The 23,538-nt window shown below is 52.0% G+C and overlaps 1 protein-coding gene across 2 annotated transcripts; it reads left to right on the plus strand.

The window, feature by feature from the left end:
• The first annotated feature begins 1,455 nt into the window (after positions 1 to 1,455).
• Positions 1,456 to 23,538, plus strand: LOC112841314 (butyrophilin subfamily 1 member A1-like). Of its 2 annotated transcripts, XM_029963914.1 has the most exons (10): positions 1,456 to 1,658; positions 2,774 to 3,121; positions 3,657 to 3,938; positions 4,788 to 4,892; positions 5,217 to 5,237; positions 5,343 to 5,363; positions 20,525 to 20,545; positions 21,715 to 21,735; positions 22,191 to 22,223; positions 22,636 to 23,538. In XM_029963914.1, exons 1-10 carry the CDS (start codon positions 1,574 to 1,576, stop codon positions 23,151 to 23,153), a joined length of 1,455 nt encoding a protein of 484 aa, XP_029819774.1. In that variant the 5' UTR covers positions 1,456 to 1,573; the 3' UTR covers positions 23,154 to 23,538. The 2 variants fall into 2 exon arrangements, with proteins under 2 accessions (XP_029819774.1, XP_025751982.2); XM_025896197.2 differs by lacking the exons at positions 1,456 to 1,658; positions 2,774 to 3,121; positions 3,657 to 3,938; ... (1 more) ...; positions 5,217 to 5,237; positions 5,343 to 5,363 and adding exons at positions 16,613 to 16,771; positions 17,392 to 17,496; positions 17,828 to 18,175; positions 18,716 to 18,997; positions 19,847 to 19,951.

Genomic DNA, 23,538 nt, shown 5'->3' on the forward strand with positions numbered 1-23,538 from the left:
CCCCCCCAGCTTCTTGTGCAGCTCCTCACTGGCAGGGCATGAGACACTGAGAAGTCCTTGACTTGGGATGAGCACAAATGAACCACAACCAAAACATCAGTGTCTGATTAACATTGTTCTCATCCTTAATCAAAAAAACCACAGCACTGTACCAGCCACCTGGAAGAAAACGAACTCTGGAAGGCACTGAGCAGCTGAGAAACCATGGCACAGCCACCATCATGAAGACATGGTGGGATAACTCGCATGACTGAAGAGCTGAAATGGGTAAAAACTGTCTGGATGGCTGAACCTGGAGAGTGGGGGTGAATGGAGTTACATCCAGCTGGGGCTGGGCACCAGTGGTGCTCCCCAGGTCTTAGTTTTGGGCCCAATCCTATTTAAGGTTTTTATCAATGATCTGGATGAGGGTATCCAGGACACCCTCAGTCAGTTCACAGAAAACACTGAGCTGGGTGGAATTGTTGGTCTGCTGTGGGGTAGGAAGGCTCTGCAGAGGAATCTGGGCAGGTTGGATCAATGGGCTGAAGCCAAAGCGATGAAGTTCAACATGTTGAAGTGCCGGGTCCTGCCCGACTCCTTCCACTCCACAGGGCCTCTGGGCTCATCCCAGGGATGTGCAAAGTGCTGCCACATCTTTCCCCTCCCCAGTCCAAGGAGCAGCCCTGGAGCAGGGGTGTGCCTGGGCATGCTGCCAGAAGGCCATGTCCAGGTTAAAAACTCCACAAAGTACTCAACAACTTTCACTTCTGACGGAAGCAGCACAGGAGGAAATGGGCGTAAGGCTGGGGCAAAGGGACAATTTTCTTTGGTTTCCAGACAGCTCACCTGGGATCAGAGGACACCTCCAAGGTGACCGCCGAGCAGCTCCTGCTCCAGCCAGAGCCCAGGAAAGAGCTCAGTGTCTCCAGGTATGTGGCATCTTTTGGGAAAGATGGGATGGAAATTGCCCTCTGCCATCTGCCAGAACCAACTCTGATTTCCATGTCCCGTCAGCAAAGTGGAACCAAGTCAGTGGCAAAAAGGGGGGTGGGGGGGAGAGCAGAGCAGAGCCAGGTCGTGTCTTGGCTGGGCCTTGGATTAGTGTTTGGACTCTTTGGCTTCCCTTGCTCCAAAGCCTTCTCCCACTCTCAGGGAGGTGCAGGCAATGAGTCCTGACTCTCTCAGGGTTTGTCCTTCTCCCCCTGCCCCTGTGAGTCTCTTTCTTAAGGCTGGATCAGAAAAGCCAGAGCTCCATAGGAAAACAACTGCCCCTTTCTGCTGGAATTGGGGGAGATGGTGCAGCTTGTCCTTTGCCTTCCCATGGGAAATTCCCACCACTTTTGATCCCAGTCAGGTCCTTTACATATAAAGCACTAACCAAAGTCAGTCAGATGAGGGAAAATCGATTTCAATCTTGTGCATCCAAGTTTCTTCCCTCGACATTCCAGAAAGGGCTGAAATCAGCAATGAATCCCTTGCAAAGTGAATTCATCCTAGTTGGTTGTTGGTTTGTTTTAAATTCCGTTATTTGTCTTCCCTTTTGCCCTTTGCCTCTCCTTCCCCATCTCCAGGTTGTGCTCCAGGGAGGAGGATGCTCTGTGGTTCCCCCATCCATTGCTCTCTGCTGGCTTTTGTCATTTCCACTTTAGTTTTCCAAGTTCCTCAGGGGCACTCAGGTAAGAATCCCCCTGTTCTTGCTGGATGCTGTGCCATGACTTCCAGGTGGAATATCTTGCTGGCTGCCAGTGCAGCATCTCGCTGGGAACAGCAGAGCACAGAGCAGGGTCAGGCCCTTTCCAGACACCTTCTCCACTTCCGAGAGTGCCAGCATTCCTCTGGATCCTGCTTTATTCCTCTGCATCCTGGTTTATCCCTCTGCATCCTGGTTTATCCCTCTGCATCCTGGTTTATTCCTCTGCATCCTGGTTTATCCCTCTGGCCACGGGAACACAGGCATGGGCACAACCCCACTGAATTGGGGTGAGGATTAGACGATGCCAATGAGTTGATAAGAGTTTGCTGCTGTTTCCCTCCCTCCTTTCCCTGTCTCCTGCACATTCAGTGTGTCACTGCTCTACTGGGCTGTGTCCAGCCTGTGCTGGACCCTTTGCAGAACCAGCCCAATAAAAACCAACAACAACAGCAACAATGAACTTTCACAAATTCGTCTGGGTTCTCTTAGGTTGCTGACCTGAAGCAGCTTCTTAAAGGCAGCTCTGGCAGTTGACTGGAAAAAGATCTTGTCAAAAAAAGGTCATTTGCTTTTGTTTGCCTTTGAGCTGAGTGAACAGATTATTCTAAGCCTATATCTTTTAATTTTCTACGGATGCCAAGAGCACCTGAGACATTTTTACTTTTATAATAGATTTTTGAGAACAGTGAAGGATATTTGAGATTTATTTGTATCGAAGTTGTCACTTGCTCCAGCCAACCACCCAGCAACCCTCCAGCCACTTCCATCATTCCTTGTGCCCCTTTCTGCCTGCCCTGAGCCACATGGGCAGCACTTGTCCCCTTGAGAACAAAGGGTTTGAAGAACTTTCCTGGCAGTGCAGGACAGGGAAGCAGAGGGATGGGGAGTGGCCTGGCCCCAGCCCACTGCCCGTGCTGCAGGGCAGGGTCCCTGTGCCAGCTGCCCTCAGCCCCTCGTCTGCCCCGGCACAGGGACGCTGCCAGCGCCATGGCCCGGCCCGGCAGCACCCCAACCCCGCGCAGCAGCCGCTGCTGTGTCCCAGCTCAGCTGCCTCAGCAAACTCACACTTCTCTCTTCTTCCTACGGGCTCTCTCCCAGCTCCACTCACCGTCACTGCACCCCCCGGCCCCATCACCGTGGCCAAGGGCGAGGACGTGCTGCTGCCCTGCCGCTTCTCCCCGGGGCACAATGCACAGGACACGGAGGTGACCTGGTTTCGGGAGCAGTTCTTGCCCTTTGTGCATCGCTACAAGTGGGGCCAGGACCAGTTTGGGGAGCAGATGGTTCAGTACCAAGGGCGCACTGAGCTGGGGAAGGACGGCCTTGCCAAGGGCAGCGCGGACTTGAGGATCTTCCATGTCCAACCATCTGACACAGGGAATTACACCTGCTTTGTTCAACGGGGCTCAGATTATGACGACGCTCTGGTGGAGCTCAAGGTGACAGGTCTGTAGTTTGTATCCCTGGTACCTCTAATTTACTTGCTCGTAGCCAGTTCCGTGTCCTTCTGTTGTGAAACAGTCTCAGGTGGTTGCTTTGGAAATAGGGTTTTATTAAGTCCCTTGGTGTAAAACATCAAGAATGTCTCAGAGAGGTAAAATTGCCCACCGAGCAGTCATAAAGAGCTCATGAAATACTTCCTCCTTCAGAAGTGTTTTTGATAATGTTTTCTTCATAAAAGTGGGTGTAAGGAAAAAAATCTGTCATGGCTAATAAGGGAAGAACAGCAAGGTGCTTTTATGTTTTAATATCCAGGCCAGTGCGTTATTTTGCTGCAGTAGTGGCCTCCAGACCAAATGTCTCAGTTCCATGAAAGAGACTGCAAGAAATGTCCTGACTCCTGGTGACATTTGTCTGAAAAACAATCTGGGATTTCTCTCTGTCAGTTTTCCACGTCAGGGAGAGAAACAGCCCAAGCAGGTTATCCCCCCGATATCCAGGAGCCCGCAGGGTGACCCAGAGTCTCTCTCTTTGCCCGCAGCCAGCGGCTCTGCCCCGCTCATGGCGCTGGAGCGCTACGAGCACGGGGGGATCCGGGTGGCCTGTCGCTCTGCCGGCTGGTACCCACGGCCCCGGGTGCTGTGGCACGATCCCCACGGGCGCCATCTCCCGTCCCTGTCGGAAAACGCCACCCAGGACAAGAACGGGCTCTTTGCAGCTGAGAGCAGCATCATCCTCACCAGGGCTGGGAACCAGGAACTCTCCTGCTCGGTGCAGCACCTCCCGCACACAGCAGGGCAGGGATCAGCCCTTTACGTGTCAGGTGAGTCGAGGATGGGCACGGCCCTGCCGACGGGCCCCCCGGAGCTGTGCTGGGCACAGCACCCCCAGGCCCCTGGCAGGACAGTGCTCAGCGTGTCAAGGCCATTTCCATCCCACCTGTGCAAACGGCCGCGGCTTTCGGCAGCGTTGGTGCAGGAGCGCTGCCAAAACCCACCGGGGCCGTCTGCAGGGGCCGGTCAGGGGGGCAAAGGTACAACCCTCCCTGTGGCAGAGTTCATACAGACCCCTGGCTGAAAGAAGCACATTCCTAACACTGGAGCTAAATCCATTTTCACTGGGTGATTGGTTTGGGGCTGGGAATATATCAGAGCAGAGATGCAGTGATGAACTGCATTAACCATACACCAAAGGGCACTGCAGTAGCACGACCTTTCCACCTCCACCCTGCTCCACTTGGAGTTTAGAAATTAACAAGTCCTGGAGACTTTATTTCCTAGGAAACTATTACTTTTTTCCTGGTGATGCTGTTCTGCAGTGGAGTGTTGCTCTTGATGCACATGTCACCCTATTTCTGATCCTACGTTGCTTAAGGAAATATGTATTTGGTTTTTCCCAAAGAAGATGAAAGCATGATTTAATCAGAAATCACTTGGTTACAAATCCATCTTCCCTTTAAAAGTCGTCCGCAATGCAGACAAAATGTCATCAACCTCAGACAGGTGCAAAATTGCCAAAATGGATTTTTTGTCATTTTTTGCCCTTCTGTGGAGCACAGTCTGGTTTTCACCCTCAATGGGATTCAGATGGAATGACCTTTTATGAAACAGAAATAATCTCCTTTCAATTGCTACTTGCACAGTAACCTCCCTTTGGGGATTTTATTTTTCAGATCCCTTTTTCCAAGATGCCCATCCTTGGAAGATTGCCCTGAGCGTGGCCCTGGTTGCTGTGGTTACTCTCCTTATTATCACTGTTTATCTTCTTAAAATTAAAGGTACCATCCTGGGTTTGGGGCTGGAGAAGGGGCTGGGCAGCCATCCTACTCAGCCACCTCTAGTCCTGAGGGATGAGGGGGTTGAGAAACACCAGGATGGAACCAGAGTCCTGTCCTGGTGTCTCAGGCACATGTTTGGTACCAGGGAACTTGAAAACCCAATGGCCTTAACTTCTGTCAAAGAAGAAAAGAAAGCAGCTGCAGCTCGTCCAGGCCCCGTGGCCCTTCTGCCCTGGGGGGGCTGTAACTCCTGCTGGGGGTCCATCAGTGCTCGTTGGAGGGGATGAGTTCCTAAATTATTTGCATTTCTTTCTTTCTTCACAGGAAAGCAGCAGAAAGAAATAGGTAAGCTTTACTTTCCACTGTCCCCAGTTTCCTGCTGGGGGTCCATCAGTGCTTGTTGGAGGGGATGAGTTTCTAAATAATTTCCATTTCTTTCTTTCTTCACAGGAAAGCAGCAGAAAGAAATAGGTAAGATTTATTTTCCACTGTCCCCAGTTTCCTGCTGGGGGTCCATCAGTGCTCGCTGGAGGGGATGAGTTTCTAAATTATTTGAATTTCTTTCTTTCTTCACAGGAAAGCTGCAGAAAGAAATAGGTAAGCTTTACTTTCCATTGTCCAGAAACTGGGGAACTCTTCCAATGGAAGAATTCATGGGTCACATTTCTGGAGGACATGAGGAAGGGAAATGCTTTGGCCAGTGGCTACATCCCATGTGAATTAATTTGTTTAATGCCGTTGTAATTTTCAGGAAAATCATTGCAGAACCAAAGCAAATGTGAATAGATGTTGTAGCAACAATAACTTGGCTTTTCAAAGTGCTCTCAAGGTTCTTGCCAAGTCTGAAGGAAGCTTTGGGGTAGCACATTTCATTGTGCAGGGGCCTCAGCTGTTCTGAGCACTGCAGAGCACAGGCACAGGGCCCTTAGGGAGCACTGCAGGGGACATTTCACCCCACGCTCCTCCCTTGGTGCTGCAAAGCTGCCCCTTCAGCTCTGCTCTGGAGCTGGAGCCCGTGCTCAGGTCTCCAGCAGCACGGTCTGATCTCTGCCCACAGCGGGCTCAGGGAGGGTGGGTGAGACCCCCAAAGTCTTGGGAAGACAGGACCTGAGGAGCTCCTGGGCTGCAGCTTTTCCCTTGGGAGCAATTTCAGCCTCCTCCCTACCCCAACAAGTCTATCCTGGAAAAGGATTTTTTACAGCCTGTGGAGGGTGGTGGGTTCATTTGGGCTTTTTTCTCTCACTTTTAAAGTGTGAAGTCAACCAAAAAGTGGTTCACTTCATGGTTCACTTGGTGATGGGTGGACGGAGAGAGTGAATTTGGGAATCCAAAATTCAAGGTGACTGAAGATGGGATCGGGTGGGGGCAGCAGTAGAAGTGGCAGGGTGGGAGTGCCCTGGTGCCCTTGGAGATGAGGGACCTGCCAGAGATCATTTCCTGCCCCCAGGCTGAGCAGGACAACCTGCCCCATGGGCGGGGGAGCAGAGCTGCAGGCTGGGGGTGGGACAGGGCTTTGCACTGCTCAGCCTTGGCACAAACCCGCCCTCCAGCCCGTGCAGGCGGTCCCAGGAGAGGGCAGACAGGGGATGTCCAAATCAATGGCCCACAACCCATTTGTGCTGCTTTCTCTTCCTTTTCAGAGATACAAGCCCAGGAACTCGGTGAGTATCATTCTCTTCTCTTGGTGGGAGTCTTCTCAGTTGGGCATTTTTTCTCCCCTGTGTTTTTCATGTGTGCCCTTGTTTTGGGCACAGAACAAATACAGAACTTGATTCAGAAACATTCTTTTCCGTTGGTCTCTGTGTGGTTTTAGGCTCTTCCTTGTAATAGTTCTGTACTAAGAAGAAAATTCTTTCAGTTCTCAAAGTCCAAACTGACCATAAATGCATGTCCCAGTCAGGACAGGCAGCGTGATTGGATTTGTAGGAAATGGGTGGAGCCCTTCCATGTAGTCAGACACTGAAGTTTTGAAGCAACTCGCTGTGAGATGACTTTGACAAAGATAACAACAATTCAGAAAATGTGCACCTGCACTGGCATATCATTCCCCTGAGCTAACCCAGCCCCAGTGTGTTCCATTGCCTCTGACCTGTGTTTTTTGTGGGTTTTTTTAAAGCCTGGAGAAGACACGCAGTGCCTATAGAAGCAGGTAACTAAAAACGTTTGGTGTTTCCTGGTGCTAAATCATCTTTCCTGCTTTAATGGCCCTTCCTGGCAGTTCCCCTCCTGCAAGTGATGCTGCTGGGACCAGGCATGCTTCTGCTGAGCCTCCCTTTCCTTTGCTGCATGTCCCACTTCCAGGCAAATCTGGACGATCCTTGTCCTCGGTGAGCTGTGCACAATTCTTCCTCCTGGAGCTCTGCTGATGATCCTCTTCCCTCTCTGCTCCCTCTGTTCTCTCTGCTGCAGTTTCTCTTCCTTGCACTCATGTTGTCACCTTGTGCACCTTGCCATGCCACACTCTGCCAGCTCTCCCTCCCCCCCTGCTTCTTCCTTAGGCAGCCCCAGCAAAGATGTGTCCTGGGCCGAGCTCTGCCCTGATGTGTTGATTCCATCTCTCCTGCAGGGAACGTGGTTCTGGATCCAGACACAGCCCACTGTGAGCTTGTCCTGTCTGACAATGGCAAAAGTGTGAAACGACTTGACACACGACAGGACCTCCCTGACACCCCCGAGAGATTTAACGTGTGCCACTGTGTTCTGGGCTGTGAGGGCTTCACCTCGGGGAGACACTACTGGGAGGTGAAGGTGGAGAATGCAGGAGGATGGATTGTGGGGATTTTTAGAGAAGATGTGAGAAGGAAGGGTTATATTGAGTTTAAACCAGAAAAAGGCATCTGGGCAGTGGGGAAACACACAGTCATGAAAGCTTTCACCTCCCCTAATCCCACTCAATTTCCTGAAATCAAGGCTCCCAGGCGGATCCGGGTGTCTCTGGATTATGAAATGGGACTGGTGTCATTTTTCAGTGTTGATGAGGGGATTCCCATCTTCGTGTTTCCACGGGCATCATTTGGGGGGAAAAAAGTCCACCCTTGGGTCTCTCTAGGTCCTGAGACATGTCTGAAAATGTGGCCCTGATGAAGAGGAGGCAGTAAGAAAAGTGTCTCCTAGGGTGGAGATCTCGTTACCTCTCTGCACCTCTCTTCCATGCTGCATCTCTCCAAGATCTTTCTCTGAGGCCAGACATGCTGTTCTGGTCCCAGTGCAGATCAGTGGGAGAGGCCATGGCCAAGACCTTGTGTTATGAGATCACCCCACATCATTTGCAGGTGTGGGGAAAAGGGACTTTCTCTCCTGCTTCTGAGGGTGTTCCTTACACGTGGAGGGTGGAACCATTGTTTCCTTGTCTCAGGCTCAACGAGCACTTGACATGTAAACCACCCTCTATTTGTACACTTCTCTTATTCCTATTGTTGCTGTTCCTGTTGCTTTTATGGTATCATTGCTGTTTCCAGGGAATTGTTCTTCTCTCAACCCATGATCTTTGCCTTTTGTGCTCTCAACCAGAGGTGTGGGCAGGGGGAGTGAGCAGCATCTGCTTTGGGAGAGTCTGGGTGGGAGCACTTGATTGGGGAGCACCATTCCTGAAACACCACAGAGGCTTTCACACCAGATCCTCCATTCCATGGAGATCCAGCAGGCATGGACCTTCCCAAGGGAAGGCTTCACCCCAACAGAACTGGTAAGGAGGGAGACTTCAGTGCAGGTGGTGGGTTTGTTGCCTAAAATCAGCTCTTGAAAGAAACCTCCAAGACCAAAGTTGTGAGTTTGAGAAGCCAGGCCTTCTTTTATTGTGGTGCAGTGAAGTGACTCCAGCACGCCGGGTGCCCTGGGAATCAGTTCCCAAAGTGCACCCAGAGGGATCCTCACCACAGCTGTGTGACAGTTTTCACACCAGGCCTTCCTGGAGACCAGCTTGTAACCAGGAAGGAACGAGGAAGGTGACCCAGGAAGTGTTCCATGCTGTTCCTTTATGTCACCTGGGGTATAAATAAGGCAGAGATAAGAGGGTTCGCTCTCTTCCTTTGCGGCGAGGTTCGAGAACGGTGGGTGCCTGTCTTGGTCTCGCTCATGTGGAGCTGAGGCCCACAGTGGCTGCTGTTGTCTGCCCCGCGTGAGGGGACAGTGCTGGGCCGCGTCCAGCCGTCCTGCTCCTCTCAAGGGAAGTGGGGAGATTTTGCCAGTTCTTTAGTTTGCTGGTTACCGGGTTTTTAGATTGTGTAGACCTGTTTTGATTCTGTCCCTTTTCATCCCTTTTTTGTCCTTTTTTCCCTTCTCCCTTCACCTCTTCCCTTTAGGAAGCTATTTGGGGTTTCTGGGGTTATAGGTATATAGTATTTCTCACGGTATATAACTGTTTAATATGTAAAATATATTTTTGCTATAGCTTTGGCTGTTTGGTTTTTTTTCCTCCCCTCTCTGGGAAGCAAGGCTCTGTTGTCGAGAGTTGGAGATTTGGTGGGAAGCCAGCTCCAAACTTGCACAAGCTGATATGTTAGTATGACATGATTCTTCCTGTTTTGTTCCCCACATTCCTGTTCCATATCCATGACATTTCTCAACACTTCTTACCATGCATACATGTCCTATTAAGGTCTCTGAGGGGCTTCATTGGGGATCTCTGGTGGTCATCTGCGTCTGGAGCCCCCAAAGTTCTGAGTGACTGCCTTATGACCTCCTTTAAGACAATACCCCTGGTTCTACATCAACCCAGCATCGCCTGCTCGGCTGCTTCAGCTCCTTTCTTCATGGATTCCCCACCTTGCTTGGCTGCTTTCTTCCAATCAAAGCACAGGAATTTTTCTCTGGGACCTTCTGCTGCAAACACTATTAGTTCTTGTTCCATCTCTAAACCCCAAGATCCCATTGCAACAAGTGCCCAGCCCCTCCTCCTGGAGAAAAGGTGTGCACAGGTTGATGATGTGTTCTGTCAGGAGCAGGGAAGAGTTCAAAGGCTGTGCAGTATTAGAGGAGCTGAGGTGGATGCAGGTGGGTGGGTTTAGAACCAGGTTTCTGGGACCATCAACACTGAGAACGAGGCGCCTCAGATCTGGTGGCCCACAAAAGCAGGACTCTGCTTCAGTCTCCACCCTTCAGCATCACAACCAAACCCGGAATCAACACTTTAGCAGCTGTAGACACCCCTGAGCAAGGTCTGTCTGCCAGGAGAAAGTGCAGCAGCAGAACACAGCAGACCCCCTAAAAGAAAGGATGAGTGCTCCCAGTGGGGGACTGTGTTAAGGGCCACTGAGGCACTCATCTGCCAGCCCTGCAGGGAGTCACCAGAGGTCTCCCCCCTTCTGGCAGCTGAGCTCGGAGAGGTTGCTGAGAGGCTGCCACAACCTGTCAAGAGTTTCCCCACACCAAGGGAAGGTTTCCCCTGGCCCCCTGGGAGAAAACCAAGGTGGCAGCCATTCCCATGCTGCTGGCTCCATGTGTTTGCCCCAGACAAAGGCAAAGGGGCAGGGGGTTCCCACAGCAACTCTTTCCCTTCCTCCAACACAGAAAACTGTGGGAAAATGGGGACAAAAGCTCCACTGTGCTGGGGGTTGGTTCTGTGTGGCAGCTGGGGCTTAGCCACGGGCAGCTCTGCAGTGGCTCCTCTCTCTCTGGGCACTGTGGGGTGGCTCCAGAGCTCTCCTTCTGGGCTTGGCTGCTCCCTTCCCTGGGGCCACCTCCCACACTACTGCTGTCTTCCAGCTCCCTCTGGAGTCCTCATTTCACTGCTTTGTTCAGCTCCACCTGTTTGGAGCTGTGGCTCCAAGGGATGAGGAGGGGACTGCTGGTGGTGGCAGGGTCTGGATCCACAGAGGTTTATCCTGACACCTTTTTCCTGAAGAGTCGGAGCAAAAATGACACACATCTGGATTCTGGCGCTCGGCCTTTCCTGCCGAAAAACACCCCCGAGATGTGACATGGACGGTATTGAACATCCGGTGCTAAAACTCCACCTCCTATCTCTGAATCCAGGATATTACCCACTGTCAGGGCTGACAGAGGGTCTGTTAGCTCTTTGGAAGAAGATTTTGACCTGGGAAAGTTACGGGTGTATCCTTGAGATAGGAGAGGTATGTACGGAGCCCTGGCTGAAAGAAGACAGCTATGGAGTGTTTAGGTTTAGTCCTGTGAGAACACCAACTTTGCCAACAGTATTGCTAACAAATAATAGCTAATTAAAAAATACAATCACCTGCCTGCCTGCTGATGCTTGCTGACATGAGATATAAAAAGACTTGTGGGAAATAATAAAGAAACTGGTACTTTGCTCGGTACTGGACTGTTCGTGTTTTTTCTTTACTTTTGACCGCTGCAACAATAACAACCCACCCCTCAGTCTGTACCATCCACATCCTGCTCAGCTTTAACACCTTTCAACTATATCCATAGAACTCTAAACAAGCAAAGCTATTATTTCAGGAGTCACAGACCATCCCCCAAGCTGTTGGCTGAGTTCATTTAGTCCATCACTGGTGTAACTGGAGCAGTCCATACTCATTCTCCATGGCACTTACAGGATACAGTGGCAGTGGCATTCAGCAACCAGTATGACATGTGCAATTCAACAGTACAGGCTGTTCTCACCCAAAAATCAAATCCCCTGGAGGTACAAATTGTCTTTGCCCATCCCTCTGCATCACTCACCAAGTCCCTGAGCAAAACCAATCCCACGCATAGCTTTGCCTTTGCCTGAGGCAAGACTGATCCAGAGTGTTGTCTCCAAACATTTCTCATGTGCACCACAGGGACTTTATCCCCTTCTGTGCTATGTGGGGGTTCTGACTGGGCAGGGCCAGCTGGGTTGGTGGAGGCTGGTGTAATAGATTAGCAGTAGTAAAGTAATTTACTCATAAAATTAGTAGTAGTAATTTACTCATTCAATGGTATTGCATGTTATATTTATATATATATATATATATATATTATTGTAATCAATGTTCTGTTAAGGCCAGAGGACTGTAAGTTCCAGAATGGGTAATTAACCTGTCAGTATTATAGGCTGATAGTCCTGCAGCTTGCAGTTCTTAAGCTGACAAGACAAATTATTATGCCTTGTTGAATAAGTCTTTTGTATCTTGTTTTTCTAAAAGTATATTGTCTAAAAGTGTACGCCTAAAGTAACGAAGGGAAGGACAAGGATCAAAGGGTCAAGTACGAGGATGATAAAGAGGATCCAAGATGAACATCTGGAGGGACCCACACACTAGGCCCCAAGGACGAAGAACGAATTAAAACTATGGGTAGGAAAGTCCCTGGCAACTGAAGCGGGCCTGCAAGAGAACCAACCAGAACCAGACCTGTGAACTCGGATCCAATAGAGGGATAACAAGTGACTATGGGAGGGAAATGGATAAGGGGATAAAGGTTACTGGTTTTGCCCACTGCTTTGCTGGCCGTGAGTGGAGCAGGGGTCTCCCCGGCAGCCCAGCACGCTGATTTGCTTGTTTGCATTTTATAGAAATCTTTAATAAATTTTTGTTGCTATATTTCGGCCTAAGTTTCATTTACCTATAACACTGGGGTGTGAACTAACCAGGTGGCCTTCTCTAAATGTGGATCCCAGCGTTTGAAGGCCTCACCACCCATTGCTTTCCATGTGGTTTTTAACAGTCCATTGTACCATTCCACTTTCCCAGAGGCTGGTGCACGACAGGGAATATGATCCACCCACTCCATCCTGAGCTCTCTGCCCAGGTGCCTGTGAGGCTATTTTTGAAAGGAGCCCCATTGTCCCATTCAGTTCTGGCTGGGGGGCCACATCACCCCAGAACCTGCTTTTCCAGGCCCAGGATGGTGTTCCAGGCAGGGCTGTGAGGCATAGGATGTGTCACCAGCCATCCAGGGACTGTTTCCACCACTGTCAGCACACAGCACATACCTTGGTGGGTCTGGGGAGTCTGATGTGATGTGATGGGATGGGATGGGATCACTCTGCCAGGCCTCCCCAGATTTTGATTTCAACCATCATCCCCCACATCACAGAGGCTTTACCTGCCTGGCCCTGATTGATTGCAGCACATGATTCACAGTCATGGATAACCTGAGATGGTTAATTCCCCTTGGTCATGAGCCCATCTCTATGTTGCATCTCTTCCCTCCTGACCTGAGGTGTCATGGGCCCATGAAGCCAGAAATAGTTCACCCTTATGTTGCCAGTCCAGACCCACCTCAGACACTTTAATCTCAGCAGCTTGATCCACCTGTCTGTTGTTGGGATGTTCTTCAGTAGCCCGACTTTTGGGTACCAGCCTCAGTGCTGCCCCAGTCCTGTCCCTGCCCCAGGAGCTTGCACACAGCCTGGCCACGGAGACCCCCGTTCCCTGGGGGAGGATGCACGTCAGTGGGTGGGGGCACATCTGCAGTGCAGACACCTGGACCTGAGCCTGGCAGTCCCTGGGGCTGCAGGAGCAGAACAGGCAGGTCTGGGCACAAACCAGTGCAGACCAGGAGAGATGTTACCCCAAGACCCAGAACTCGAGGCCCCAAATTCCTGTTTCTTTCTCCATGCAAAGGAAGGGGCTGAGGATGTCACCTCAGGTGTCTTTGGTGCTGGTGGTGGCTCAACAGATCAGCACAAGAAGCTCAGCTGGGGGTGTGGCAGCCACCGAGTCCCAAGCCATGACAAGCCCAGGCTGGGACAAGCTCCAGGTGCTTTGAACCTAAAGAGTTCTTCCAAAGCAGAAGATACATTTTTTTTTCTCCTCAACAGAGGACAGTTCTCCCTCTTCTTCCCTCCTGAAACTCACCTCTTCCACTCATCTCCTCCACCTCATTCACCAAGGTCTCACTCTCTTCTCTCTCCAGCCTGGATGACAGCACATGTACAGAAAATCAACAGGAGGGCAGGAAGGATTCCCTGTTGAAAGTGCCAATGGCAGGACTCTGAGACTGCCTAAAGATGACAAAGCAGAGAAGCAAGGATGGAAAGGTCACATTATTCCAGCACTCTTTATACAGTCAGCACTCACCTGTAGGTGTGCTGCAGGAAGGGAGGTTTGGGATGAGTTGGCAGGTCTTCAGACTGTGCCCCACTCCCCTGATCTCTTGTCAGCTCCTGGCTGGACTGAGCTTGCCCAGCACTTGCAGCTTGTTTGAGTGAGCAGAGCACAGTGCAGAGGGGCTGGATGGCCTGGAGAGCACAGCTGGGACTGGGAGTGTGTCTGGGGGACCAGCCCATGGAGCTTCTCCCTCCCCTCCTCTGGGCAATGCCCCCCCTGCCCTGAAGCTTCCAGCCCACGTGTGACCTCATCTAACACTTGAATTTGGCTGCTCTTCCTGCTCCTACAGTGCCCAGCCCTGTCTGCAGCACAGGCTCTGCCACAGGGCCCCTCCCTCCTGCAGCTGCAGGGGGGTCAAAAGAGCCCCTGAGCACTGCAGGAACCTGGATCTCCCTGGGCAGGATGCTCAGAGCCCTCCTGGCTCAGCAGCACCACAGGCACCTCCAGCCCGCTGGGAGGGCACTTGGGGACAGCAGGCACAGAGCAGTGGCCCTGCTCTGGGTGTCCAGGCTGCACACTGGGGCGAGGGAGAGGGCTGGCTCCTGCCCTGGCTCTTTGCCCAGGTTTCTCCTGCTGCCAAGGGGATCATGGTGGAGATGTTTGCAGGGCATGTGCCGCCTCCATGGCTCAGCTGGTAAATGGGGGACAGCACTTGCTGGGCTTTGCAGCACAGCTCTGTATTCTCCAGGCAGTTGTTTGTGTGCCCTGGGGTTGATGGCCTCATCCCCACTCATAGGGAACTCAGGGGGGTCCACTCTGCTTTGTCCCATAACTCTGAAAGCCACAAAATCCATCAGGGTGAGAGGGCAGCTGTTGCCAGGTGGCTCTGCTGCCTGGAGCTGGGATATGGTCTGGGAAAGCAGGACTGGGGACAGGCTGGTTTGGGAGGAACCACAGGAAAAGACAAAGACACAGACACACAGACACACAGACACACAGACACACACACACAGACACACAGACATACAGACAGACACAAAGACACAGACACATAAAGGTTAGGTGTGGGAGGTTACCTTGGCTGAACGCCAGGGGTTCACCGAGGCTGTGCTGATTCCTCCCCAAGGGGGATGGAAAAAAAACCCCATAAAATCCGGGATTTCCTAAGAAAGGCAGTTTTATAATTATACGGAGAAAAAAGGAAAAAAACTGATGTAACATTACAAACACACAGGCAAAGGAAATTAACAGTAAAATTCTACTTTCCACAAGAACTGATGATCCCGTGCCACCAGGAGCTGTTCCCAGCAGCTCTCCTGGAAGAGGAGAGCCAGCACCTTCCTCCTCGCTTTTTTATATCTGAGCTGACATAACATGTTATGGAATACCTCATTGGTCCTTATGCATCAGATGACTTCTTCTAGATCCCTCCTAGGGAAAGGATGTTATTCAGCTAAACAAACCCACTACCCACAGACACAGACACACAGACAGAGACACACAGAGACAGACACAGAGACACAGACAGACACACAGACACAGACACACAGACATACAGACACACAGACACACAGACATGCCCAGTCACACCACCAGACAAAGGCACAGGTCCCCTGTGGCACCCACATCACCCCAGCACAGGCAGCCACGTCCGCTCCTCCTGCAGGGCTGGCAGGGGGTCACTGCTGCAGGTGACCCAGGCCACCCTCTCTGCCTTCCTGTGCCCATCTGCACACACCTCCAGCAATGGCACAGCCCATCTGGCCAAGGGGTGCCCCTGTCCCACCCCAGGGCCCTCTGACCCCCCACAGCCAGCTTGATGCTCTCTGCAAACCCGCAGCCCTCACACACGCAGCCCTCAGGCCCCCCACACTTCTGGCACCCCTGACACCAGCAGGGACCCTCGGCCTGACTCCTACCCCTGCCTGCCCCTGGGCTCTCCAACTCACTGGCCAGCCAAGCTCAGGGACAGGCTCCCTTGTGCTGGTGACCAGTCCCTTTTGCACCCTTTTGGCCTCTCCCCTGCCTTGTCCTCCCCGACTCCTTCCACTCCACATGGCTTTAGTGCTCACACCTTTCCACTGGAACCCTCAGGTGTCTGGGACCCACGGTTTTCCTCCCCAGCTTCCATCCCCAGCTGTGCAGAGGTACAGTAATAAAAGCCAGGGTGGATGTCCCTGGAGTGACACCTCTGGATCTGTGATCCCAGCAATCAGCACCAGTGAGGAGCTTGGCTCATAACACTTCTTTCTGCTGTCCTTTGCTGTACACATCTGTGTCACTGGACCCATCCCTTGCTGCTTCCCTGTGTTCCTTGTCACCCCTTTTGGCCAGGGCCCTGATCAGCTCCCTTTGCCCCAGCAGGTGCCCCCAGGCCTGACTGGGCTGGGAGGGGGCCGGAACCCCCAGGGCTGAGCGCCCACGGGCACTGCCTTTGCCTCCCTCAGGGCAGCAGCTTTGCCTCAACCAACCACCCTCCATGGCCTTGCCTCTGGGCTGCCAATTGCTTTTAAGCAAGAGTGAAGCTGCTGCTGCTGGGCTTTGCTCCCACCCACTGCCTCTGGGGGTGAATCCCGGCTCCATCACCTCCCTCCTGCCCAAATGGCCTCTGGGCTCATGCCAGGGATGTGCAAAGTGCTGCCACCTCTGTCCCCTCCTGAGCCCAGGGAGCAGCCCTGGAGAGCCCCTGCAGCAGGGGTGTGCCTGGGCATGCTGCCAGAAGGGCATGTCCAGATTAAAAACTCGCCAAATTACTCAACAACTTTCACTTTTGACAGGAGGCAGAGCAAGAGAAAACAGGTGTCAGCCTGGGACGGGGTGATAAGTTTTTTGGTTTTCAGACAGCTTAGCTGGGATCAGGGGACCCCTCCAAGGTGCCTGGTGACGGCCAAGCAGCTCCTGCTCCAGCCCAGAGTCCAGGAAAGAGCTCAGGGTCTCCAGGTACGTGGCATCTTTTGGGAAAGATGGGATGGATATCGCCCCCTGCCATCCGCCAGAACCGGACACAGTTTCCACTTCCCGTCAGCAAAGTGGAACCAAGTCAGTGGCAAAAAGGGGGGTGGGTGGCAGGGCCTTGGATTAGTGCTTGGACTCTTTGGCTTCCCTTGCTCCAAAGCCTTCTCCCACTCTCAGGGAGGTGCAGGCAATGAGTCCTGACTTGCTCAGCGTTTGTCCTTCTCCCCCTGCCCCTGTGAGTCTCTTTCTTAAGGCTGGATCAGAAAAGCCAGAGCTCTATAGGAAAACAACTGCCCCTTTCTGCTGGAATTGGAGGAGATGGTGCAGCTTGTCCTTTGCCTTCCCATGGGAAATTCCCACCACTTTTGGTACCAGTCAGGTCCTTTGCCTATAAAGCACTAACCAAAGTCAGTCTGATGAGGGAAAATCGATTTCAACCTTGGGCATCCAAGTTTCTTCCCTTGACATTCCAGAAAGGGCTGAAATCAGCAATGAACCCCTTGCAAAGTGAATTCATCCTGGTTGGTTGCTTGGTTGGTTTCGTTGTTTTAAATTCCCTTGTTTGTCTTCCCTTTTGCCCTTTGCCTCTCCTTCCCCATCTCCAGGTTGTGCTCCAGGGAGGAGGATGTTCTGTGGTTCCCCCATCCACTGCTCTCTGCTGGCTTTTGTCATTTCCACTTTAGTTTTCCAAGTTCCTCAGGGGCACTCAGGTAAGGATCCCCCTGTTCTTGCTGGATGCTGTGCCATGGCTTCCAGCTGGAATATCTTGCTGGCTGCCAGTGCAGCAGCTCGCTGGGAACAGCAGAGCAGAGAGCAGGGTCAGGCCCTTTCCTTTGCTGTTTGGTGTCCAGGCCGTGCTGCAGGGCAGGGTCCCTGTGCCAGCTGCCCTCAGCCCCTCGTCTGCCCCGGCACAGGGACGCTGCCAGCGCCATGGCCCGGCCCGGCAGCACCCCAACCCCGCGCAGCAGCCGCTGCTGTGTCCCAGCTCAGCTGCCTCAGCAAACTCACACTTCTCTCTTCTTCCTACGGGCTCTCTCCCAGCTCCACTCACCGTCACTGCACCCCCCGGCCCCATCACCGTGGCCAAGGGCGAGGACGTGCTGCTGCCCTGCCGCTTCTCCCCGGGGCACAATGCACAGGACACGGAGGTGACCTGGTTTCGGGAGCAGTTCTTGCCCTTTGTGCATCGCTACAAGTTGGGCCAGGACCAGTTTGGGGAGCAGATGGTTCAGTACCGAGGGCGCACTGAGCTGGGGAAGGACGGCCTGGCCAAGGGCAGCGCAGACTTGAGGATCTTCCATGTCCAACTCTCTGACACAGGGAATTACACCTGCTTTGTTCAACGGGGCTCAGATTACGACGAGGCTCTGGTGGAGCTCAAGGTGACAGGTCTGTAGTTTGTGTCCCTGGTACCTCTAATTTACTTGCTCACAACCAGTGCTCTTGTTCCCTGTCCTGCCCAGAAACAGTCTCAGGTGGTTGCTTTGGAAATAGAGTTTTATAGTCCCTTGGTGTAAAACATCAAGAATGTCTCAGAGAGGTAAAATTGCCCACTGAGTAGCCATAAGGAGCTCATGAAATACTTCCTCCTTCAGAAGTGTTTTTGATAATGTTTTCTTCATAAAAGTGGGTGTAAGAAAAAAAATCTGTCATTGGGTAATAAGGGAAGAATACTGAGATGCTTTTATGTTGTAATATCCAGGCCAGTGCATTATTTTGCTGCAGTAGTGGCCTCCAGAGCAAATGTCTCTGTTCCATGAAAGAGACTGCAAGAAATGTCCTGACTCCAGGTGACATTTGTCTGAAAAACAATCTGGGATTTGTCTCTGTCAGTTTATCCACGTCAGGGAGAGCAACAGCCCAAGCAGGTTATCCCCCTGATACCCAGGAGCCCGCAGGGTGACCCAGAGTCTCTCTCTTTGCCCGCAGCCAGCGGCTCTGCCCCGCTCATGGCGCTGGAGCGCTACGAGCACGGGGGGATCCGGGTGGCCTGTCGCTCTGCCGGCTGGTACCCACGGCCCCGGGTGCTGTGGCACGATCCCCACGGGCGCCATCTCCCGTCCCTGTCGGAAAACGCTACCCAGGACAAGAACGGGCTCTTTGCAGCTGAGAGCAGCATCATCCTCACCAGGGCTGGGAACCAGGAACTCTCCTGCTCGGTGCAGCACCTCCCGCACACAGCAGGGCAGGGATCAGCCCTTTACGTGTCAGGTGAGTCGAGGATGGGCACGGCCCTGCCGACGGGCCCCCCGGAGCTGTGCTGGGCACAGCACCCCCAGGCCCCTGGCAGGACAGTGCTCAGCGTGTCAAGGCCATTTCCATCCCACCTGTGCAAACGGCCGCGGCTTTCGGCAGCGTTGGTGCAGGAGCGCTGCCAAAACCCACCGGGGCCGTCTGCAGGGGCCGGTCAGGGGGGCAAAGGTACAACCCTCCCTGTGGCAGAGTTCATACAGACCCCTGGCTGAAAGAAGCACATTCCTAACACTGGAGCTAAATCCATTTTCACTGGGTGATTGGTTTGGGGCTGGGAATATATCAGAGCAGAGATGCAATGATGAACTGCATTAACCATACACCAAAGGGCACTGCAGTAGCACGACCTTTCCACCTCCACCCTGCTGCACTTGGAGTTTAGAAATTAACAAGTCCTGGAGACTTTATTTCCTAGGAAACTATTACTTTTTTCCTGGTGATGCTGTTCTGCAGTGGAGTGTTGCTCTTGATGCACATGTCACCCTATTTCTGATCCTACGTTGCTTAAGGAAATATGTATTTGGTTTTTCCCAAAGAAGATGAAAGCATGATTTAATCAGAAATCACTTGGTTACAAATCCATCTTCCCTTTAAAAGTCCTCCGCAATGCAGACAAAATGTCATCAACCTCAGACAGGTGCGAAATTGCCAAAATGGATTTTTTGTCATTTTTTGCCCTTCTGTGGAGCACAGTCTGGTTTTCACCCTCAATGGGATTCAGATGGAATGACCTTTTATGAAACAGAAATAATCTCCTTTCAATTGCTACTTGCACAGTAACCTCCCTTTGGGGATTTTATTTTTCAGATCCCTTTTTCCAAGATGCCCATCCTTGGAAGATTGCCCTGAGCGTGGCCCTGGTTGCTGTGGTTACTCTCCTTATTATCACTGTTTATCTTCTTAAAATTAAAGGTACCATCCTGGGTTTGGGGCTGGAGAAGGGGCTGGGCAGCCATCCTACTCAGCCACCTCTAGTCCTGAGGGATGAGGGGGTTGAGAAACACCAGGATGGAACCAGAGTCTTGTCCTGGTGTCTCAGGCACATGTTTGGTACCAGGGAACTTGAAAACCCAATGGCCTTAACTTCTGTCAGAGAAGAAAAGAAAACTTTGTTCTCCCAGAAGAAGGCAAGGCAGGAAGTTGGCATTAAAGCAGCATCAGCTGCTCCTCTGCCCCAGCACAGAAAGGGAGCAAGAATTTGCCTTGACCTGCAAAGAATCCCTGGCAGTTTGGGGGGCCTGGCAGGGCCTCCTTTCCTTCCAAAGATCCCTCTGATGGGAGATGGTGCAGAGGAATAAAGGGAACTGAAATCCTCTCTTTCTTCCTGGCAGGAGATGGGGCCGCTGGGTCGTGCGGGCGCTGCAGCTCGTCCAGACCCCGTGGCCCTTCTGCCCTGGGGGGGCTGTAACTCCTGCTGGGGGTCCATCAGTGCTCGTTGGAGGGGATGAGTTTCTAAATTATTTGCATTTCTTTCTTTCTTCACAGGAAAGCAGCAGAAAGAAATAGGTAAGCTTTACTTTCCAATGTCCCCAGTTTCCTGCTGGGGGTCCATTAGTGCTCTTAGGAGGGGATGAGTTTCTAAATTATTTGAATTTCTTTCTTTCTTCACAGGAAAGCAGCAGAAAGAAATAGGTAAGCTTTACTTTCCATTGTCCAGAAACTGGGGAACTCTTCCAATGGAAGAATTCATGGGTCACATTTCTGGAGGACATGAGGAAGGGAAATGCTTTGGCCAGTGGCTACATCCCATGTGAATTAATTTGTTTAATGCCGTTGTAATTTTCAGGAAAATCATTGCAGAACCAAAGCAAATGTGAATAGATGTTGTAGCAACAATAACTTGGCTTTTCAAAGGGCTCTCGAGGTTCTTGCCAAGCCTGGAGGAAGCTTTGGGGTAGCACATTTCATTGTGCAGGGGCCTCAGCTGTTCTGAGCACTGCAGAGCACAGGCACAGGGCCCTTAGGGAGCACTGCAGGGGACATTTCACCCCACGCTCCTCCCTTGGTGCTGCAAAGCTGCCCCTTCAGCTCTGCTCTGGAGCTGGAGCCCGTGCTCAGGCCTCCAGCAGCACGGTCTGATCTCTGCCCACAGCGGGCTCAGGGAGGGTGGGTGAGACCCCCAAAGTCTTGGGAAGACAGGACCTGAGGAGCTCCTGGGCTGCAGCTTTTCCCTTGGGAGCAATTTCAGCCTCCTCCCTACCCCAACAAGTCTATCCTGGAAAAGGATTTTTTACAGCCTGTGGAGGGTGGTGGGTTCATTTGGGCTTTTTTCTCTCACTTTTAAAGTGTGAAGTCAACCAAAAAGTGGTTCACTTCATGGTTCACTTGGTGATGGGTGGACGGAGAGAGTGAATTTGGGAATCCAAAATTCAAGGTGACTGAAGATGGGATCGGGTGGGGGCAGCAGTAGAAGTGGCAGGGTGGGAGTGCCCTGGTGCCCTTGGAGATGAGGGACCTGCCAGAGATCATTTCCTGCCCCCAGGCTGAGCAGGACAACCTGCCCCATGGGCGGGGGAGCAGAGCTGCAGGCTGGGGGTGGGACAGGGCTTTGCACTGCTCAGCCTTGGCACAAACCTGCCCTCCAGCCCGTGCAGGCGGTCCCAGGAGAGGGCAGACAGGGGATGTCCAAATCAGTGGCCCACAACCCATTTGTGCTGCTTTATCTTCCTTTTCAGAGGAACAAGCCAAGGAACTCGGTGAGTATCATTCTCTTCTCTTGGTGGGAGTCTTCTCAGTTGGGCATTTTTTCTCCCCTGTGTTTTTCATGTGTGCCCTCGTTTTGGGCACAGAACAAATACAGAACTTGATTCAGAAACATTCTTTTCCGTTGGTCTCTGTGTGGTTTTAGGCTCTTCCTTGTAATAGTTCTGTACTAAGAAGAAAATTCTTTCAGTTCTCAAAGTCCAAACTGACCATAAATGCATGTCCCAGTCAGGACAGGCAGTGTGATTGGATTTGTAGGAAATGGGTGGAGCCCTTCCATGTAGTCAGACACTGAAGTTTTGAAGCAACTCGCTGTGAGATGACTTTGACAAAGATAACAACAATTCAGAAAATGTGCACCTGCACTGGCATATCATTCCCCTGAGCTAACCCAGCCCCAGTGTGTTCCATTGCCTCTGACCTGTGTTTTTTGTGGGTTTTTTTAAAGCCTGGAGAAGACACGCAGTGCCTATAGAAGCAGGTAACTAAGTTTGGTGTTTCCTGGTGCTGAATCATCTTGCCTGCTTTAATGGCCCTTCCTGGCAGTTCCCCTCCTGCAAGTGATGCTGCTGGGACCAGGCATGCTTCTGCTGAGCCTCCCTTTCCTTTGCTGCATGTCCCACTTCCAGGCAAATCTGGAGGATCCTTGTCCTTGGTGAGCTGTGCACAATTCTTCATCCTGGAGCTCTGCTGATGATCCTCTTCCCTCTCTGCTCCCTCTGTTCTCTCTGCTGCAGTTTCTCTTCCTTGCACTGGTGTTGTCACCTTGTGCACCTTGCCATGCCACACTCTGCCAGCTCTCCCTCCCCCCTGCTTCTTCCTTAGGCAGCCCCAGCAAAGATGTGTCCTGGGCCGAGCTCTGCCCTGATGTGTTGATTCCATCTCTCCTGCAGGGAACGTGGTTCTGGATCCAGACACAGCCCACTGTGAGCTTGTCCTGTCTTACAATGGCAAAAGTGTGAAACGATTTGACACACGACGGAACATCCCCGACACCCCTGAGAGATTTTACCCGTGGCGCTGCGTTCTGGGCCGTGAGGGCTTCACCTCGGGGAGACACTACTGGGAGGTGGAGGTGGAGGATGCAGGAGGATGGGCTGTGGGGGTGTCTAGAGAAGATGTGAGAAGGAAGATTGATATTGAGTTTAAACCAGAGGAAGGCATCTGGGCAGTGGGGAACTGGGCAGGGCACTTCCAAGCTCTCACCTCCCCTGATCGCATTCCCCTTCCCAAAATCAAGGTTCCCAAGCAGATCCGGGTCTCTCTGGATTATGAAATGGGACGGGTGTCATTTTTCAGTGTTGATGAGGAGATTCCCATCTTCGCATTTCCACTGGCATCATTTGGGGGGAAAAAAGTCCACCCTTGGGTCTGGCTGGGTCCTGGGACATATCTGGAAATATGTCCCTGATGAAAGGGAAGGAGGAAGACAAGGCTTTTTTAAGGGACCTGGGGAGTTCAGACTCACAGTAAGACTGAGGTTGGAAGGAACCTCTGGAGGTTTCTGATGCAACCACCTGCTCAGAGCAGGGTTAACCTCAGGGCTGCCTTCAGTGTCTTTGGACCTTGTTCAGCTGAGTGTTGCAGGGTCTCCAAGGGCAAAGGTCTCATTACCTCTCTGGTCCAATACTGCATCTCTCTCAAGGGTAAAAACAAACCCTTTCTGTGTCATCAGAATTTCTCCAGTTGCGACTCGTGGTTGTTGTGTCTCATCCTCTCTCTCTCCCTCTTGAACACCAATTACACCAAAAAGGGATCACTTTGTAAATGTACACAATAAAGTTCCTCTGGTGGGA

The sequence above is a fragment of the Manacus vitellinus genome, unplaced genomic scaffold (assembly GCF_001715985.3).
Source record: "Manacus vitellinus isolate BGI_N305 unplaced genomic scaffold, ASM171598v3 scaffold_64_pilon, whole genome shotgun sequence".
NCBI lineage: Eukaryota > Metazoa > Chordata > Aves > Passeriformes > Pipridae > Manacus > Manacus vitellinus.